This window comes from Microplitis mediator, chromosome 7, assembly GCF_029852145.1.
Source record: "Microplitis mediator isolate UGA2020A chromosome 7, iyMicMedi2.1, whole genome shotgun sequence".
NCBI classification, from domain to species: domain Eukaryota; kingdom Metazoa; phylum Arthropoda; class Insecta; order Hymenoptera; family Braconidae; genus Microplitis; species Microplitis mediator.
The window spans coordinates 10,238,284-10,258,730 of record NC_079975.1 but is presented as its reverse complement, the minus strand read 5'-3'; the positions used below and the strand labels follow the sequence as shown (position 1 = coordinate 10,258,730).

The 20,447-nt window shown below is 26.7% G+C and overlaps 1 protein-coding gene across 8 annotated transcripts in view; it reads right to left on the bottom strand.

Annotated features, from left to right (window-relative positions):
- The window catches only part of LOC130672056 (uncharacterized protein CG43867), a 61,325-nt gene that overhangs the window by 31,543 nt on the left and 9,335 nt on the right, over positions 1-20,447 (bottom strand). The window contains exons 1-2 of one of the 8 annotated variants that reach the window (XM_057476274.1): positions 6,110-6,583; positions 3,332-3,470 (exon numbers count right to left, since the gene is read on the bottom strand). The exons of 4 other annotated variants lie outside the window; for them this stretch is intronic. In XM_057476274.1, coding sequence (XP_057332257.1) covers positions 3,332-3,403 — 72 coding nt within the window. In that variant the 5' untranslated portion in view covers positions 3,404-3,470; positions 6,110-6,583. Of the gene's footprint in view, positions 1-3,331; positions 3,513-3,543; positions 3,835-6,109; positions 6,584-20,447 lie in introns of those variants that run through there. 3 more of the 8 variants (XM_057476271.1, XM_057476272.1, XM_057476275.1) reach the window with 3 other exon arrangements.

Sequence of the window (20,447 nt, the reverse complement as noted above, 5' to 3'; positions counted from 1 at the left end):
GACGCTTGAGGATTCACATTATAAAAAAAAAAAAGAATAGCATACTCTCTTCACCAAGAGATAAAGAAATAAGCTCACGGCTTTTAGTTCGAAACTTTAACGTGTTCTTTGTGTTTTATTGTTTTTCACAATTCTTAATAAGTATATACATTCACCAGTTGGTTCTAAAACCATGATACTTTTGAGATAATGAAATCGTCAAAATAAAATTCAATAACAACAAGTAGATACTAGAAATTATTTGTCATGAGATGTTTTAAGTGAATAAAATATTTAATAACTTTTTATAGCTAAGTGAAAAAATATCTTAATAATAAACATTATACGGTTAATTTTGTTACATAAGAAAATTTTTTTTGCTTAACAATAATCTCAAGAATAAATTTAATGAATAATTCGAAAATTAAAATGTAAAATGTATAGAATATCCTTTGTTATTTAAATAGCTTGTACTTGGCAAAACGATGATTCTTTGATATTATGGAGTTGAGGTACAAATAAAAAAAAAATGTAAGATTACAGACATAATTATCCACAGTACTTTCTTTGCTCCATAAAAAACATTAAGATTGGCTCAATTAGGACAGCAGTAAAGTCACAGATACAACTCCGACCCAGTTAGCTATATGTTGGCTGTTAGAAAGGGTACTTTAGTGCACATGGTGCGGTTGTCTCTGCAGAAGCTACGACTCCACCTCTAGAACAAGGATTAATTTTTGTCTGTGAATCTGCAGAAAACACACATATGGAAAATTCTCCCGCGATCGATAATACGTATTTCAACCACAAAAAAATACGGTTTTTTGTGGGGTGAAGAAAATAGGACCAATGAAAGAAAAAGGTATAAAAAAAGGAATGTTAGAAAACGATATAGTTTTTTATATATTTCATTGGCCATTACTGAAAAATCGTTCCAGAACAAAGTGTTGAAAATAAAAACATATATGATATTGTTATATCTATTTTAGACTGGTGAAAATTAGATGGTCATGTAGATTGTATTGTAAGTATAATTTATTCATAGAACATGAAAGTTGTTACTCTATATTTTTTCGAATATCAACATGACACTTTTTTTGATAGTTATTTGAATTTTTTATAAAAATTTTTGCAATAAAAAATGTATTGTATCCAGACAATTTTTTTTTTTTTTTTTTTTTTTTTTTCTTTTTTTTCAAAGGTTTTAAAACTATTCAGCTATAAAACTGATAAGTAAAGAATCAAATTTTCATAGCTGAGCAACGTAATAGTGTATCGGGTGGCCAGGGATAAAACAAGACGATTTCAGATGAAGGTAAAGTTCGCTGCTTAAGCCGAAGGCGAGGGCTGACATTACCCGAAGTTGAAAATCATATTTTATCCTGAATCATGTATATTGTATTTTCCTTGATATCAGCATCGTAACTTAAAATCCCAGTGTCTCTACATGCAGTCAGTCGAAACAAGCTAATTTCAATCCAATGTCGTGAACAAATATTATGCGTAAATTGCGAATGCCTTCAGTCAGCGGATAGAAACATGTGTTTCGTCCCGTGGGAAAAAATAAATAATGTTTCTGCCTATTAATTGAAGGCATTCTCAATTTAAACTCTGATTCTTGTCATTTGTTTAACAGTAATTTCGTACCATTAATTTTATTTACGTAAATGACAGTTCTGACTGTGATTGAGTTTTAAAAAAATTCGTGTAAATAATAAAAAGTACTTATGGTTTCTGCTTAATTATAAATTGCAAATGACAATTTACGTTTACGCTAATAGTTGATGACACCATTGGTCTTTAGTTAATTTGTTTCTGACTGGCTGCTGATACTAAAATTTACAGTTCTAATACTGGTAATCATGAAAAATATGGTACGTGACACAGGATGAAACATGATTTTAAACTGCGGGTGAAGTTAGCCCTCGCCTATGGCTCGGGCAGCCAACTTCTCGCGCGACAAATATATATCCCGGGAAAATAGTATATACCCGGCTTATATGTCTTTAATATTGTCGTATGTATGCTATTTGGCCAATTCAATTAATTTAACTGAGAAAGTAATCGCTTCTTATTAATTCAACGTATTTTTTTTTATTAGCACATATTATTTTCATAAATCCATTTTTTAATTTTTCAAACACAACTGTCAGTTTAGTTGGGTATTAAGATGACATAAATACTTCGGGATTTATATTAAAAAAAAAATGTATCATTTTGTTTTAATTTTTTGTTCAATATGAAGTTTGATAATTGAACTAATATACTATTTATCATTTATATTTACATTAAAGTATAATTATCTATATGATTCATAATATTGATAAAGTAAATATTTTCTCATGGGTATTATTTTTTCCCAGTTTGTTTGTTTATTTATTATTATTATTCTTTTTTTTCACATTGTAATAAAGTAATTTGTGAAAAAACTTTCCCTTAAATCATACAGAAAATGCGATGTGATCAGTAACAATAAAAAATCCCTTAGAATGATTATAGTCTCTAGAGAGTGCTCCAACTCCGCTCTTGAATGATGGGATGTTATGTACAGCAGACAGTTGAGTGTAAAAAATTTAAGTAAAGTATCCATGTAATTACATTTGATATCTAACGTTTTAAATTGTAAAACTTAATTAATGCTCTATGTTTCATCCATTGATAATTTCTCTTAATTATTTCTTTCGTACATGTATTATAATAGATTATAATTCTTTTCGTTGTAAAATATAATAATAATAATAATAACGAACGACCTGCAGTCACTACGTGGCTATCCGAGTATTACTACCAAATTTATTAAATAAAATTCAAATTTAATTGTTTATTAAATCCTTACAAATAAACTCTCAGAAACTTGTTCTAAAATCTTTATCATTAAAATTTAATAAAACTTCTTGCATTATCTTGATACTTGGCGAAAAAAAAAGGTAAAACAATGAAAAGGCTCAAATTCAAGTCAAGACCTTTACAACGAAATCAAATTTAATAACATTAACTAATTCTATCATAAAGATATGGCTGGAACTAAATTTTTCTTATTCTCTCAATAATATCGATAATAATAAACTCTCTAAAACTGAATTAGTGAAAATTAGTGAATATTCACTAATTCAGAGTGATAATCGTACCACTTACCCCAAAAAGGGGTATGATTAGAACTCTGCATTAGTCGATATTCACTATTTGCTAGTGAATTTCGGTAATTCAATTTTAAAAGAACGTTCTTTATAGTAAAATATGTTTTTGAATCATTAGAGATAATTTTGAATAAAAATAGAAAAAAAAAATAGAAAAGTAAATAAATCTGGAGAAATATCAACGTTGTATTTTATGTAATAAAATAAATTATTACCTTGCGAAGCATTTCCTCAAGAGACTCCATGTTAACAGTTGACTCGTTTTCTGCTTGAACGGGTTGAACCATTTGTAAGTATTTCAGCTCGGGATTCACCCGCGCGTAATATGCCGAATTATTGATTGGAATACACAAACTATATACAGATATGGGGTGATAAGCTAATACGTAAATCTTATTTTCTATGTGTTAGTATGTGTATAAATTACCAGATTATATAAATAAATTATTAAATCTTCAAATTAGTAAATAGATTATACTCATATCTCTTTCACGCTTTATGTAATATTTATCAAAGTCAACTATGAATATTACTTGGCTATTTATTATTAGGATTACTACGATTTATAAATTACTATTAAATTTAAGTTTTAACTACTAAACATTTATAATGAAGCTCCAATTTCATAATTAAACGTTAAATCAATTAAAGTTCGCGACTGACGAACTTTTCGTTTGATGTAATTTATAATAAATTAACTCGAAACATCTTCCTGACATCAAAAGGAATTTAGTCAACTAATTTTTACAGACATATTTAACTACCGTACTTAAATATATGTTATATAGACATTTTTAAATTTATAATCAAGTACTTGTTTGTTTATGTATTATAATAAATAATAAATTTTTATTTTTGAATAAATTCAATTAAATTATTTTCTCAGCAGAAAATGTGAAAAAAAATCTGTCGAAAATTATCGAAGTAAGAAAAAAAATGATAGAATTGCGTGTCTTTCATCAATAAATAAGAACTCAGTCGAGCAAAGGGAAAAAAAAGGAGAGATCGAGAAAAATCTTTAAAAAAAATAAAATATTATAGAATCACTTGAGAAAAGAATTACGATGAATAGTTCGGAAATAAGAAAGAAAAAAAAGAGAGCGTATACGATTCGTGCTTTCTATTCTCGATGATATATCTTTTACAGAGACTATTTTAACCAATGTATAAATTATACGTCGCCTGAGGTTAAACTATTTGTCTTTTTTCCGTACACTTTCAAACTTTTCGCTGTATACTCATGCTTGTAATTGTGCTTTAGTTTAATTTTTTATATTTTTTTTTTTTTTCCTAGAGATAAGAGATGAATAAAAAAATAAAAGAATCCACTCGAGCGCATCGCGTTTGAGGTGTGTAATATTGTAAACCAATGAAGAATGAAAAAAGAATTCGCATAACAAATTGGTAAAAATAAGAATAAAAAAGTCAAGAGCCAGGTTCTATTTTAAGAGAGGATATTTTTACAGCCGCGTTTGGTGTTAGAGTACGAAAAACAACAATAACGACAATGGTTGTTTTGGTGAGTGTTATGTGCACTGGCAATGACAAAAAATAAATGTGCTTCCTGCCGGCGCGTCATCTTCATGAGGATGAAACTTTTTGACAATAAAAAATCTATGATTATAATAATAAAAATAATACAAAATTCTTAAAGTTAAAAATAAAATTTTAATGTTGAAATAAAGTATGTGAAAATAAAATAAAATTTATGTTTTAATAACAAAATTAAATATTAAGGTAAAGACCCTAACCCCGATCAGTATTATTAGTCGCTGACTTTAACTGATTAATGCGTTTTATAATTTTTATTAATTTTGAAGTTAAGTAACTACTTTCAAAATTGCCCTCAGTCAGCCATTTTTTACTTTAAAGTTCGTTCGTTAAATTAAATTTAGGTTCAGTTAAATTCGTTAATAATTGTTTTAATTCTATGTCATTAAATATATATTTTAAATTTGTGAAAATTAAATAAAGTAATATATATTTTAATAAATAGTAATATATTTTATATATATTTTAATAAATAGTAATATATTTTATAAATTATTCTCCAAATCAATAAACTTATGATAGTTCAATTGATCTTGTCTTTGAGCGAATATAGGGAATATAGGGCCATGTGTTGATCAAGTAATAGTACTTGTTAAAATGGAAGTTATTCACCAATTTATATTGAGTGCTTTAATTTCACTCGAATGAAAAGTGAGAGGGTAATGAGTCTTTTACCTTAACTAAAATATCTTTGATAATTTATATATTTCTTACCCGGAATTATATACATACATACATACATGTATATATGTATATAAAATTTTAATGGCTTATGACAACAAACTGGAGCATATGAAGTGTAAATCATTGACCACTGAGATTGCTATATTTACAAAGGAGCCTATGTACATAAGAGTGTGTACACTCTTAATGAGTCACTTGCTAGATCAACTAATGTATTTATTATTACTGTATATACTCGAATGAATTCTAAAGGATAAACCAAGTGAGATAATTGAATCCTTTATTAATTTTATTGTATAGAATAACTATTTTTAGAAAGCAATTAAGAAACTCGATATAATTGATTTTAAAAATATTACATAATATATATTCAGCATTGATAAAAATAAAATACAATGAATTTCAGTGAATGTCAATATTTACAAGACTTTAGATGTCAAATGTGATTGTCATTTAATTTTATAAATTCGTTAACAGTTGTGTCACAGTGACAACAAAGTTACGACAATTGCTAAAGGTCATTTTAACTGGTTACAATTCTTTTTATTAAAAGCAAAAAGATAAAAATAGATAGGGAAAAATTCAGCGAGAATATAGGAATTGAAGAGAAAGCCGTTAATGAACGATGACAAGTACGATTGATACTGAAATGAATAGAGTCCCCTTGAAACATGACATCAATCCGAATATACAAGTTCATTCAGCTCGATTGATCCACTCTGTATGGATCATTATTTAGTACATGCTGTCATATTCACCTGTCTGTTATTTACAGTACCTTGAATTTTGTATTCATGTATTGCAGTAGTCACAATCAATAAATAAATTCAACACGCTCATTATTAAGTCATATACATTCTTTTTTGTTTTATGTGTAGTATTATTCAATTCAAGGTTTTGTTTTATTGACATAGTTCTAGTTGTAATACTTTCGATTTAATGTGAGGAACAAAATATATAAATAACTAATTTTCAAAAAAGAAAAAAAAACGAAAGTGGTGTAAAAGTGATATTTAAACAAAAATTAAAAAGTAAAATAACTTTTATAAATTTCGATATGGTTGGTTTTATTTTAAAATTTAAAATAAAAAAGTTTCCATATTTGATAAAAAATTGTGAATGATGGGTGTCACATCACAATGTTTTTTTTTACTATTGTTTTTTAACTGTTTTTTTGGTTTAAAGGGTACAAAACCAAGCGTGAAGACGCGACAAAAATAAAGACACTTCACTGAGTATCGCGGTACGAAGTACTGGAGTTTCCGGCGCGTGTCACTCGTGGATTTCTCAAGTAAAGTCTAGACAACGTTACGCGCGCGCGCAAGTCGCAAACGAAAATACGCGCCCCCGCGTTAACTCCATGCGCATATACGCAGATATATATGTATAAATTTTCACATACATATATACATATTTATATAAAATAATGCAGGAAAATATAATCTTACTTTTTACTATCTAACATATTTTTCTGCTTTTTCTCACTTTGTATTTTATTTATCTATTTTTTTTTTTAAAAACATGCTAACTAATAGTGTTTAATAAAAAAAATTTACATGAAAAATATGTTAAGAAGAAATTACTGTATGACTGAGTAAATTAGAAACGGTTCAAAAGTCTAATGATTCTTTTTTTTCTTAATAAAAATAATTTAGCTATTACAAAGCACACACTCAGACTTAAGAGTTTCCATGTTTGAAGTATGTAATTATTTAGTGATAAGTAACATCTTACTGAGTTTTGTCATTCTGAATCAAAAGGCATTTGCCTATTGCATCTTCAAATCTCATTTTTATCATGATCTCTTGATTATGCCAAAATATGAACTCATCATAATCATCATTATTTATTTATTTAACGCCAATCGGCAATGTACATGAACAATTAACATAAAGAATGAAAGGAGAGTAACAGGCGAAATAATTATACAGGTATACGCTTTAAACGATGGATTGTAATATAGATATATAAATAATGATGACAAAAAAGATTGCACGTAGTGGGGTTCGTGGTCAGTCGTTGTTGTCTAGTACCAGCTTTTTGACAGACGTTCGAAAGGATGCTGGGTAGGGACAGCCAAAGAAGTTCACATCCGAACAGATAGCATTGACTGAATTGGATATTCTGTTGATAGGCCCAAAACGGACATAGTTTTTGGAGGATTTTATAGTTTTAGCAGCCGGCTATGTCCTAGGCCCGTGTTGGGACAGACGAATTCAAAGCATTCAAGTATTTCTGGAGAGTCAATGTACCCGTTGATTACCTTATAGATGAACGAAATGTCGTTAACTTGTCTTAATTTCGCTAAATAATTGATTTGAGGTAATCATATACTGCGTTAGTGTCCAAGTCTGTCGTAAGAATTATGATCGCATACTAGTTTATATGGGTTATATACTCAATAACATTTAATATATTGATGAAAAAATTACGATGTGTACTAAAATAATAATTACGACCGAATAAGTAACTATTATTAATTTAAACGGTAGTTTTCTTAAATTGTTGAACTAATGTAATCAATAGTGATATTCAACAAATAAATTTTATTTTTTATGTATATAAATAAAAATTTTTTAAACGCACGAAATAATTTTTTATTAACAATTGTAATTTTCTTTCATTTGCTCCTGTGATTTTATTATTATTATTATTATTATTATTAAATTCTTAGCCCTACTTCTTCATATATATATATTTACAAAAAAAAAAAATAATTCCATCATATTTGTTACCTGAATAAGTAAAATTAATAGTGTGTATTATATGCAAACGATTAAATCAACAAGCATATTTATAAATATAAAATACGGACTGAATCAATGGTATTGAAATGTAAAGATGAATATTTATGAATGAAATGGTTTATTGTTATTAATTACGTTATCAAAACAATTAATTTAGAAATGTAATAAATTCGTTAATTATTATCATTATAAATTCAATTTATTCTAGCAAAATATGCTCAACACAACTATACTGGTGAACCAAAGTCCTTTACAATATATACACGCTACCGTTCAGCAGATTTAATTAATTCGACAGGTTGATTAACTTGCCAATAGTTTGCTGTATACCTACATCGAAACAAAACTCAAACTACTACGGCAAGAGATTTAATTACTAGAATTTTTAACACAATACTAATTATCGTTATATCGTTTTATATATTTATTCAATCGATAAATTATTCATTTTTTAATTGTAAAAATTAATTTTTGGCTTTTAGAAAGTACACTGTTAGAAGTATTTATTTGAGCCAAATAAGATTTATTAATAGTTAATAAATGATTTATTAAATGAGATTTATTTGAGCCAAATAAGCCATTTCTTAATAGTTAATAAATGGCTTATTTGAATAAAAAGAAATGACACATGAAGTTAAGGTTATAACTTTGAATGGAATAAGTGTGATTGTTAGTAAAAATTTATTATAATATTTCATTTTTTTTATATTTTTTGTATAATAATTTTTATCTTCAATTAACATTAATTGTGTGTATTATTTTCTTTAAAAAATAAAATTAAACAGTCCTATAAATTATTTGTCATAACCTTACTTAATTAACTTCATGTGTCATTTCTTTCTATTCAAATAAGCCATTTATTAACTATTAAGATATGGCTTATTTGGCCCAAATAAATCTCATTTAATAAACCATTTATTAACTATTAATAAATATTTATTTGGCTCAAATAAATACTTCTAACAGTGTATCAACACTTAATATCAATATATGTATATAAATATATACATACAGCATATATTTTTCTGCGTGTCGACGGTGATCATCAGACCAAATATTGTGAAAATTCCCACATTAAATTTTTATCGATCTCAATCGAACAACAATAAAAAAAGCCATTACGTACATTCAATTTCACGACCAGCCATTTTCAGTAGATATGAATTTCGTTATTACCTTTATTTTTTTTTTTTTTATAAAAATTTCCAAAATCCAATTTAGAATATTTTTTTTTTTTATGTAAAGTAAAATTTATAAATCATAAAGGGTATTACTAATTTGTATTCATTAAAATTACTTTTTGTTTATGCACGACCGGGATACAAGTTATTAAACCCCTGATTACAAAATATAGTAACTGTAATAATAAAACATTTAGCCTAAAATGAATAAAAAAAGTTTATAATCATTGTAAGTAGAATCACTATTTATATTCTATACTTTGTGAAAAAGGTATTATAAAAGTCATATAACTTGGACTTGCATACTTTTCGTAACGAAAGATTTTTTTTTCTTTTTTTTTAAAGCGAACATATAACAAAAATGGTATAACTATATATATAATTATTGTAAGACTTACTTTAAAGAGTTTTTTTTAATGGTGGCCGATTTCTTTCAAAACGTGGACACATATAACAAGAACCGTTAACAATAATGAAAAAGTTCTTTTTAAATATAAATATTCATAACATATATATATAAAATATGTATGTATATATAAAAGTACACAGCTACTGGTTTCTACTCACCAGTTTTACCTCTTTGCTCTCATGATAAATTGCACCCTGGGGTTATATTGTAGCTTTTCTATGTTTTTGCTAATTTCAACTCTTTTGCTTTCTCTGTTTAACTACCGTGAAACTTAACTTATTTTGTTATTTTTATTATTGTGTAAAATGGACTTTTGCATTCTTGTGCATTGTCTGACTAACTAAAATTTTTAATTTGACAAATATTACATCATATGAAATAAATAATATTGATGATAACATTAAATTTATATTGTACACACAGAAAATTTTATAGTAAAAAAATCTGAAAACCGCCTGACCCTGGGACCAGCCCCAAAATTTCCCGCTGTTTTCGAGCTCCTTGAGCTCGAAAACATTATTACTTGTAAATTTTTGAGCTCTTCGAGCTTAAAAAACTGTTAGGTCGAGAAAACATACCTTCACTGAAAAAAATAATTTTTGTACGATGACATCTTTGGAACAATGAACCGATTCAAGCATTTTGGTGGCAATCGATAAAGCTCACCAAGACTTAAAACTCATTCCATTTTGAGTTTATTTTTCTACTAACTTGTAAACTACATGACCGATCGACTCTAAAATCTAATCAATTTTAATTCTTGGGGAACCCATTCGATTGCCACCAAGAACGTTCAAATCGGTTGATTCGTTCCAAAGATATCGTCGGACCAAAAACTTAACACACACACATACACACAGACATCCATCTGGAAATAATCAGAATAGCTTCCGAGGACCTCAAAACGTCGACATCTGATGAAAACTCGATTTTCGAAAATCGGACTTAAATTTTAGTGAAATGGGTGGAGCATATCTCTACTCAATGATTCAAGACACTAACGAATCTATCACCATCCTTTTTTATGACGTCACCTTGAATTTAGCTGCTTTATTATTAACAATAACCAAAATCTTTAGATTGCACATACGCATTTGATTAATTAATCACACGTATGTGTAAATCGATGTAACGTCACCTGGATTTTTATAATTTTACATATCTCTATTAATTGATACGACTTAACACCAAAGCTGACACTTTTTTTTATTGAGTTGCTTCGACAAGTGAATGGTATTAAACAAATTATCTAATTCCATAAAGTATAAATCTTTTTTAATAATAATAAAGTAAAATATTTTCATAACTCTTTGACTGCATGACGCTGGCTTTAGACATTTAACCGCGTTTTTTTTCGTACATTCATTACATAAACTATTGTATACATCTAGTGATATCGAGTATAATACCGATTTCACAAGATGTATAAGATACTATTAAAATAAGAATTCTAAAATTCATTATTAATTGATTTAAATATTACGAGCTGGAACTGTATATGTGTTATTTATTGATATATTGTTTTTTTAAAAAAATCGCCTTGTTCTTTCAACAGTCGTCATTTCGTTTAATAATACTACCACGTCGATAATGTCAACAGTACTCAGTAGGGTAAATAATAGTGTATTGTGCTTGCATTGACCCTTTGATGAGCATGAGGACTTATGTGTTCTTATAAAAACATTAGTTCTGTAAGCCTTAGAATCCGAGGAGGATTAAAACAGAGTTGGAAGTTCTGAAGCCAGTCAATAAAGACAATGAAAGACAGATATCAGTGAATGTACAAATTCATAACTATCAAAATTGGCTTGTTTTGACTAGTTAAGCAAGCATTGAAACTTGTAGTTCTAACACAGGTAATATGAAAACAAATGTGTCTGCTGGGTATGTACTGAAATCATTATTCAATTAGATTTTATTTTTGATAAATCTAAAGCTAATGCAAGAAAAAAAATATTTTATTTTATTTTTAATCGATATATTTTTATTTTATGCTATTATTTTTTTTTATTATGAATTTTTATTCAAGGTTTAAATTATTTAATTATTGTTTTTTACTTATCAGTTTAATACTTTTTTATTCAATTTTTTTTTTAATATCCCATCTGTTTATCTTAGATCTCACTTTTTTTTTTTCAATTCTACTGTCACACTAGTGCTGTCGCCAGTAGTTGATGGAGACAAAAAATGAAAAAAATCACAACATTAAAAATAAAAATGGCAGCTAAATTTTTTGTGAATTATCAGTTTTAAGTTTGTTATTGATTACAAATAAACCAGCAGGATTTGAGTAGTGAGTTTCATAAGGGTTCTTGAGATGAAAAATACAAAGCTGATAAAAAAACCGTTAGTTTGATTAATTATGTCTATCGAGATTTATCGTATTTACGAACTTTCGTATAAAACAATTGACAGAACTGACTTCTTGTACTAGATTACTTTATTATAATTCAATAGAATAATAAGTCAACTTAATACTAGGTCGAAATTGTCTTGATACGGGTATACAATTAAATCTATCTTGGTGCAGTTAAAAAAGTATAAAAATGATTTAGCGCAAGCAAAATAGCTTTCGCACTTGAGGTGTGAAAAATTAGGTTACTTCGATGTGTTTTGTATATTGTGTTTCCGCAAAAAAATCTAGATGAAGAGAGAAGCTGGAGCCAATGAAATTAAAAACTAAATTTGATTTTTTATTCTGAATATTTCAAATAGTATTTAATTGATTCATTATAATATTATCTTTATAATAGTGTACTTTTTATATAATGCAGTGCAGTACACGTTCTATAGATAAAATTAAACGAGATTGAATTGGTAAAAAATTTTTAAGCGAGATTAGAGCACATTCAATGCTTCGCGTTCGAGATGTTCAAAAGATGAACAAAAAAAATACGTTTTTTTTTTTTCATTTTTCAGCTTCAACCGTTAAAAAAAATTAGTTTTAAAATTTTTTAGCGGATTTGAAGTATGAAGCATTCAGCTACGAGAAACGAACTTGAGTAATTAAGCACTGTCCATTTTTTTTTCTGAGTAGTTATCATTTTTATAAACGTCATTTATTTTGCTCTATCATTTACATGCAAAAAACTAATTGATAATTGTAAATATTCACTATGATACATTTAATTATATTTTTACTAGTAGTAAAACATATTGTTAGACCATTCAGGAATATAATCAATGTTGTAGTTATTATTTTTATTTTGTGTCTGCTTAAAATCCATCATTTTAGTCATTCAAAATATCCTACGTGTAATACGACGAATTTATAAAACCTCTTTGTACTTAGTACATTAGCAAATACTTAAATATGAGCTGTACTTATTATCATCAATCATATATGTCTACACTAAATATCCTCCGCTTACTAAAAAAAACAAAACAAATAATACAATTCATCATTCCTGATTTGAATTTAAAAAAAAAAAAGAATCTTTACACAATCTCTTCAATAAACGACTCAAGACAAATTTGTTTGGGTTAAAAAAAAAGATTCGATTATTTATCTGACATAAATTTTATTTGTGTTGGTTACTTATTTGCTACGCTATATTATATTGTTTGGCATCAGTACCATGTCCTGTCGGAAGAAAAATATATTACATATATAGTCGGAAGACTGCTGTATCTTGGTACATATAGATAAGAACTAGAGATGAACAAAATATAAGGATGTTATTCTATGGTATATCCTTTATTCTGTCCAAGTGACGAGCCACACGTAGCCAGATACTTCACACCAAAGAGAGTGCTTCGATAAATAGTCAATACCTTCTAAACTATTTTCACTACTACACATTTCATTTTCTCATCTTCTTTTTACCATACTCTCTTATCTTTTTCTTCATTTTCTTTCTGTCTTTGTACTCTGAACGTGCATTGAAAATGCGCTGAGACAGCAAGCTTGTACCAAGAAAATATATAGCTTATCTGTAGATTATGTAGTTTATTTAATAATATTCATTTTCACAAAATTTGTTTTATTTTAATAAATTGCGATTGATTATTTATTTATTATCGTTCTGACTGTGGCTGGATTATTTAAATACATAAATTATCAGTAATTTTAATACATTCTATAATATAATGCGCTTTTCGTTTACGAATTTTTTTTTTTTTCATTCAAATATATATCTCCTAAATAAAAAATAGACAAAAAAATATAGTTGATACACATCTGGGTGTGTTCTTAGAGCTTCTTCTGCTTAAAAAACGATTAAAGCCGTGCTTTAAAGTACTTCTACTTCTTCAGTCAAGTATTCAGAAGTACTTGCCCGTGTCCGAACTCGTTAATTTGAAGTGTCCAATCTCAGTAGCTTCTTATATGTATACTTATATATATATACATAAGAAAGGTGAACGAATCTCTTTTAATGTAATTGCATTTGAAGACGAACGAGGCGAGGAAGGCTTCAGTAACAATAATGGTCTTGTCGTTTAACAAAGATCTAGATAAGCCAAAAAAAAGGGTATTTCAAGTACTTTATTTACTTTAATTCCGAATCATATTGATAAAAATTGATACCAGCATTGTGGTTTTTATTCAAATTTAATCCAAAGTTTATTTTCATTCTTAAAGATTTTCATTGTTGCGATAATGAAGACCGTACTTTGAAAGAAAATAAAAAAAGTTGAAAAATTCGAACGTGCACAACTCACTTACTCATTCAAAAAATAAAAGTATTTGGAAAATCCAAAAGTGCACACCTCAAATGCTCATGCAATATTTTAAGTAGTAAATTTATTTTTATTAATTATATACTGAACCACGTATTTCTTTTAAAGAGAAAAAAAAATTCTATCTGTTTAACCAACATGAAATAATTTTTGACAGTACGATACAGACAACTCTTATTTACAATATCGGTCATTAATTCTTGCGCGGTAGCATAGCATCGGGAAAAAAAAACATCTCAAAAAGAAAACATGTATCACATTTTTATACAAATAAAAACTATAAAAAAAAAAAATTGTAAAAAAAAAATACAATATTTAAAAATATATCTATATTAATTAAATGCAAAATTATAAATATGTATTGTAAAATAAGTGAATAAAAAAAAGTCCCTATAAGAAAAATCTCTAGATTTAAAAATCACTAAAAAAAAATTACAATAAAAAAAAAAATTCCTACAAAGAAACATTTGCATATCTAAACATCTACTTAAAAAAAATATGCAAAAATGAAAATCTCTACAAATAAAATATCTATAAAAAATCGGCTGTTTTGGAAAATCTCTATAAATCATCACATGTACAAATAAATATCTGAATAAAGTATAACCTCGAAAACTGGAAGCATTGCCACCACGTGCTCATAATCATGAATAAGTTCGTGTTGTAATACATAAGTATAAATAATAATAATAATAAAAATTATGGTTATTATTATGTTATTAAGAAAAATATAATAAATAATTTTAAACTTATAATAAGTGACTTCGAAAAACGTGAAAGATTCAAATCTGATAACTCCAAAGCACTGAGCCTGTAATAATTCATATAATTTTAATTTTTTTAATTTTATTAGTTAAACTTTATTTGAGAATATCATAAAATTATTATTATTTATTTTATAATTTTTAATTTTGTTTGACTATCAAGCCGTATGCCAGGATTCGATGAACGTCCAAAAATCACTTTTCTTTTTTAACTTCCCGCTAAGAGAATCGACGATCTTCGAAAAATTGGGAAGTTATTGTTTTCACCCCGATTTTCGAAAGTCGAGTTTTCATCAGATGTCGACGTTTTGAGGCCCTAGGAAGCTATTCTAACTATTTTCAGAATGATGTCCGAGTGTATATATATATATATATGTATATATATATACTAATGCAAAAAATTAAAGGAGCAGAACAATTTAATAAATTTTTTAGTGATTTTTGGAAGGCTGTAACTTGGTGAAAAAAAATCGTATCGAAAATTTAAAAAAAGCATTTTATAGCTTGAAATCTCTAGTTTAGGTGTATTTTTTCAAAATTTTTTAAAAGCTCCGATTATTGCGCAAACATGACTGTAACTCAGCAAATGCAAGGAAATGACAAAAAAAATGAAAAATTTCCAAAAAATGTCAAAAAAAATCGAAGAAAAAAAATAAATTGAAACTTGTTTTTTGTGTTCTAAATTTTTTTTTTGACATTTTTTGGAAATTTTTCATTTTTTTTGTCATTTCCTTGCATTTGCTGAGTTACAGTCATGTTTGCGCAATAATCGGAGCTTTTAAAAAATTTTGAAAAAATACACCTAAACTAGAGATTTCAAGCTATAAAATGCTTTTTTTAAATTTTCGATACGATTTTTTTTCACCAAGTTACAGCCTTCCAAAAATCACTAAAAAATTTATTAAATTGTTCTGCTCCTTTAATTTTTTGCATTAGTATATATATATACATATATATATATATATACACTCGGACATCATTCTGAAAATAGTTAGAATAGCTTCCTAGGGCCTCAAAACGTCGACATCTGATGAAAACTCGACTTTCGAAAATCGGGGTGAAAACAATAACTTCCCAATTTTTCGAAAATCGTCGATTCTCTTAGCGGGAAGTTAAAAAAGAAAAGTGATTTTTGGACGTTCATCGAATCCTGGCATACGGCTTGATAGTCAAACAAAATTAAAAATTATAAAATAAATAATAATAATTTTATGATATTCTCAAATAAAGTTTAACTAATAAAATTAAAAAAATTAAAATTATATGAATTATTACAGGCTCAGTGCTTTGGAGTTATCAGATTTGAATCTTTCACGTTTTTCGAAGTCACTTATTATAAGTTTAAAATTATTTATTATATTTTTCTTAATAACATAATAATAACCATAATTTTTATTATTATTATTATTTATACTTATATATTACAACACGAACTTATTCATGATTATGAGCACGTGGTGGCAATGCTTCCAGTTTTCGAGGTTATACTTTATTCAGATATTTATTTGTACATGTGATGATTTATAGAGATTTTCCAAAACAGCCGATTTTTTATAGATATTTTATTTGTAGAGATTTTCATTTTTGCATATTTTTTTTAAGTAGATGTTTAGATATGCAAATGTTTCTTTGTAGGAATTTTTTTTTTTATTGTAATTTTTTTTTAGTGATTTTTAAATCTAGAGATTTTTTTTATAGGGACTTTTTTTTATTCACTTATTTTACAATACATATTTATAATTTTACATTTAATTAATATAGATATATTTTTAAATATTGTATTTTTTTTTTACAATTTTTTTTTTTTATAGTTTTTATTTGTATAAAAAAGTGATACATGTTTTCTTTTTGAGATGTTTTTTTTTTCCCGATGCTATGCTACCGCACAAGAATTAATGACCGATATTGTACCTACTGAGAAAGATAGTTAAATAACTAATAGCAAAAATTAAAAAAAACAATTTAATTACATTTAATTTTAATTTATTTCAAATGCTCTGCTAGATGTCGCCCATAGATTTTGTCGCTATTAATAAAAACTGTATATATATATTTGTGGAGAAAAAATGGCGAATTTGTTATGAGTTGAGACCATCAGATTTGGGTTTTCATTTAAATATTAATGAACGGTTTACAAAAGAAAATTTAAAAGGCTTCCTAAGGGTTAGAATCGAAAGCTTATAAAAACAAAATCAAAGTGACAAGTCGAGTTTTTTAGAAGATATCTTGTTTACATCCATCCAGACTGACTGACGTCCAAATGAAATTTTTTTGAATTAACTTTTTTTTTAAATGACCGAAATAAATAATCTTATAACTACGTCAGAAGTATTAATTGAAATCTCCTCTTGCTATTGGTGTACTTTTTTTTATTATATAAGTGCAATATGAAGCTGGTGGAAGTGATTTAAAGTGAGCGAATCACGATTTTTTGATTTGGTGACAAAAGAGCACTACCTCTTCGCTTCGCGTTCGAGGTGTGCAATACTAGTAATAATAACAACAACAACAATAATAATAATAATAATAATAATAATAATAATAATAATAATAATAATAATAATAATAATAATAATAATAATAATAATAATAATAATAATAATAATAATAATAATAATAATAATAATTTTTTGTAAAAGGAATTACGGCTATACTGGTCTTGTTCATTGACTTGTTAGATTAGATTCATCGTATTCATAAATACATGTGGACTAATTTTATTAGCACGCACCGCAATAGAATACATTTTTCGAAAAAAATCAAAGTCTTGAATTTACTATGTTTTAAAAAACGGTTTCGCCCCGAATATACTTGCTGGGCTCATCAGTAAAGTTGATGCAAGTATATTCTACTTTAGACCGTATAAATGATGTTAATTTAGAAACATAGTTTTTTAAAACATAGTAAATTCAAGACTTTGATTTTTTTCGAAAAATGTATTCTATTGCGGTGCGTGCTAATAAAATTAGTCCACATGTATTTATGAATACGATGAATCTAATCTAACAAGTCAATGAACAAGACCAGTATAGCCGTAATTCCTTTTACAAAAAATTAAAAAAAAAAAAAAAACCCTGGTCGTTTAGTAAAATCACACAAAAAAAATTATACGAGGCTATATAAATCATATAGAATTTTTCGAAAATATGAGAGCAAAATTGGAATACTTGCTTTAACATCATCATATAGAAAATTCTTCGTCAAACAAAATATGATCTTTTTTAACTTTTCATTCCATTTTTTTCCAAAAAATTTTTTTTGAACTTTCATTTTTTTAACTTGCATTTTTTAAATTTTCATATTTAATTTTTTCTAAATTAACATCATTTATACGGTCTAAAGTAGAATATACTTGCATCAACTTTACTGATGAGCCCAGCAAGTATATTCGGGGCGAAACCGTTTTTTAAAACATAGTAAATTCAAGACTTTGATTTTTTTCGAAAAATGTATTCTATTGCGGTGCGTGCTAATAAAATTAGTCCACATGTATTTATGAATACGATGAATCTAATCTAACAAGTCAATGAACAAGACCAGTATAGCCGTAATTCCTTTTACAAAAAATTAAAAAAAAAAAAAAAACCCTGGTCGTTTAGTAAAATCACACAAAAAAAATTATACGAGGCTATATAAATCATATAGAATTTTTCGAAAATATGAGAGCAAAATTGGAATACTTGCTTTAACATCATCATATAGAAAATTCTTCGTCAAACAAAATATGATCTTTTTTAACTTTTCATTCCATTTTTTTCCAAAAAATTTTTTTTGAACTTTCATTTTTTTAACTTGCATTTTTTAAATTTTCATATTTAATTTTTTCTAAATTAACATCATTTATACGGTCTAAAGTAGAATATACTTGCATCAACTTTACTGATGAGCCCAGCAAGTATATTCGGGGCGAAACCGTTTTTTAAAACATAGTAAATTCAAGACTTTGATTTTTTTCGAAAAATGTATTCTATTGCGGTGCGTGCTAATAAAATTAGTCCACATGTATTTATGAATACGATGAATCTAATCTAACAAGTCAATGAACAAGACCAGTATAGCCGTAATTCCTTTTACAAAAAATTAAAAAAAAAAAAACCCTGGTCGTTTAGTAAAATCACACAAAAAAAAAAAAAAAAAAAAAAATAATAATAATAATAATAATAATAATAATAATAATAATAATAATAATAATAATAATAATAATAGTACAAAAAATGAAAAAAAAAGTTGGGGTGTAAAAAGTGATCAAAATATGGCGCTGCTTATATGCAAGAAATAACAAAAATAATAGTAATAAAAAAATGGCAGCTAAAGTTTTTCATGAATTACAATTAAACAAAAAGATTTGTAAAAAAATCTATTAAAAAAATAGATCGATTTTGAAACTGCCTACTCTCTTAAAATGAATCAGTGAAAAGTATTCCAATCTGTGAATATTCACTGCATAAATAGTTCCAAGTATATCACTGATTCAATCAGTGATATACTTAGGACCGATTCGCAGTGAATATTTACTGACTTGCAGCACTTTTCACTGATTCATTTTAAGAGAGTAAATAAATTGTTGAATTAGCTTTAGAAATGTTGGGAAACGTACATAATAAAAAAATTTGTATCAATAAAGAATACTTCAAATATCATTCTATTTTAAAGTTTTTAAATTTTTCTACACTAAAAAGTTTTTTAAAAATAAAGAAAGATATGAAAGTTAAGATAATTTTATCTCGAGTAAAGTCTTTTGATATCGTTGATGTAAAGATGGCAAATTTAGATTACATATATTGCAAAAAAAAAATTAATTTGCAATAGAATTGATTAGATTATCAATCTGGTTAGATAAAAACAATTTTATAAATGATATTGATAAAAAATATAAATATTCTAATTCATTAAAAAAAAAAAAGTTTATTTATTTTATACCAAAATCTGTATCGTTAGGAAGACTATTTATTTAATTGTCTGTGTCATGAATCGATACAAAGGAGGCGGCTTTACAGGATCAATGCAAGAGCTAAATACTACCAAGAGAGATATTTTATGTCTCTACTGTACATATATGTATATCATATATATGTACGTAGTTGGTTGATGCGGCTAACCACTTTGTATTAGTGCGGAAGTTTCACCGACGCCAAGGCGTCACGGCGCCACTTTTTCGTCTTCCAAATGGAATATTGTCACGTTACATCTTTCTTCCCTTTTATTTCTTTTACTCATCTTGAGACATCAGCTTTGAAAAGCTCAGTCATTTGTATTTTTGTATAAATAAAAAAAGATATACAAGAAAATTTATTACTGCGGAATATATAAAAAAG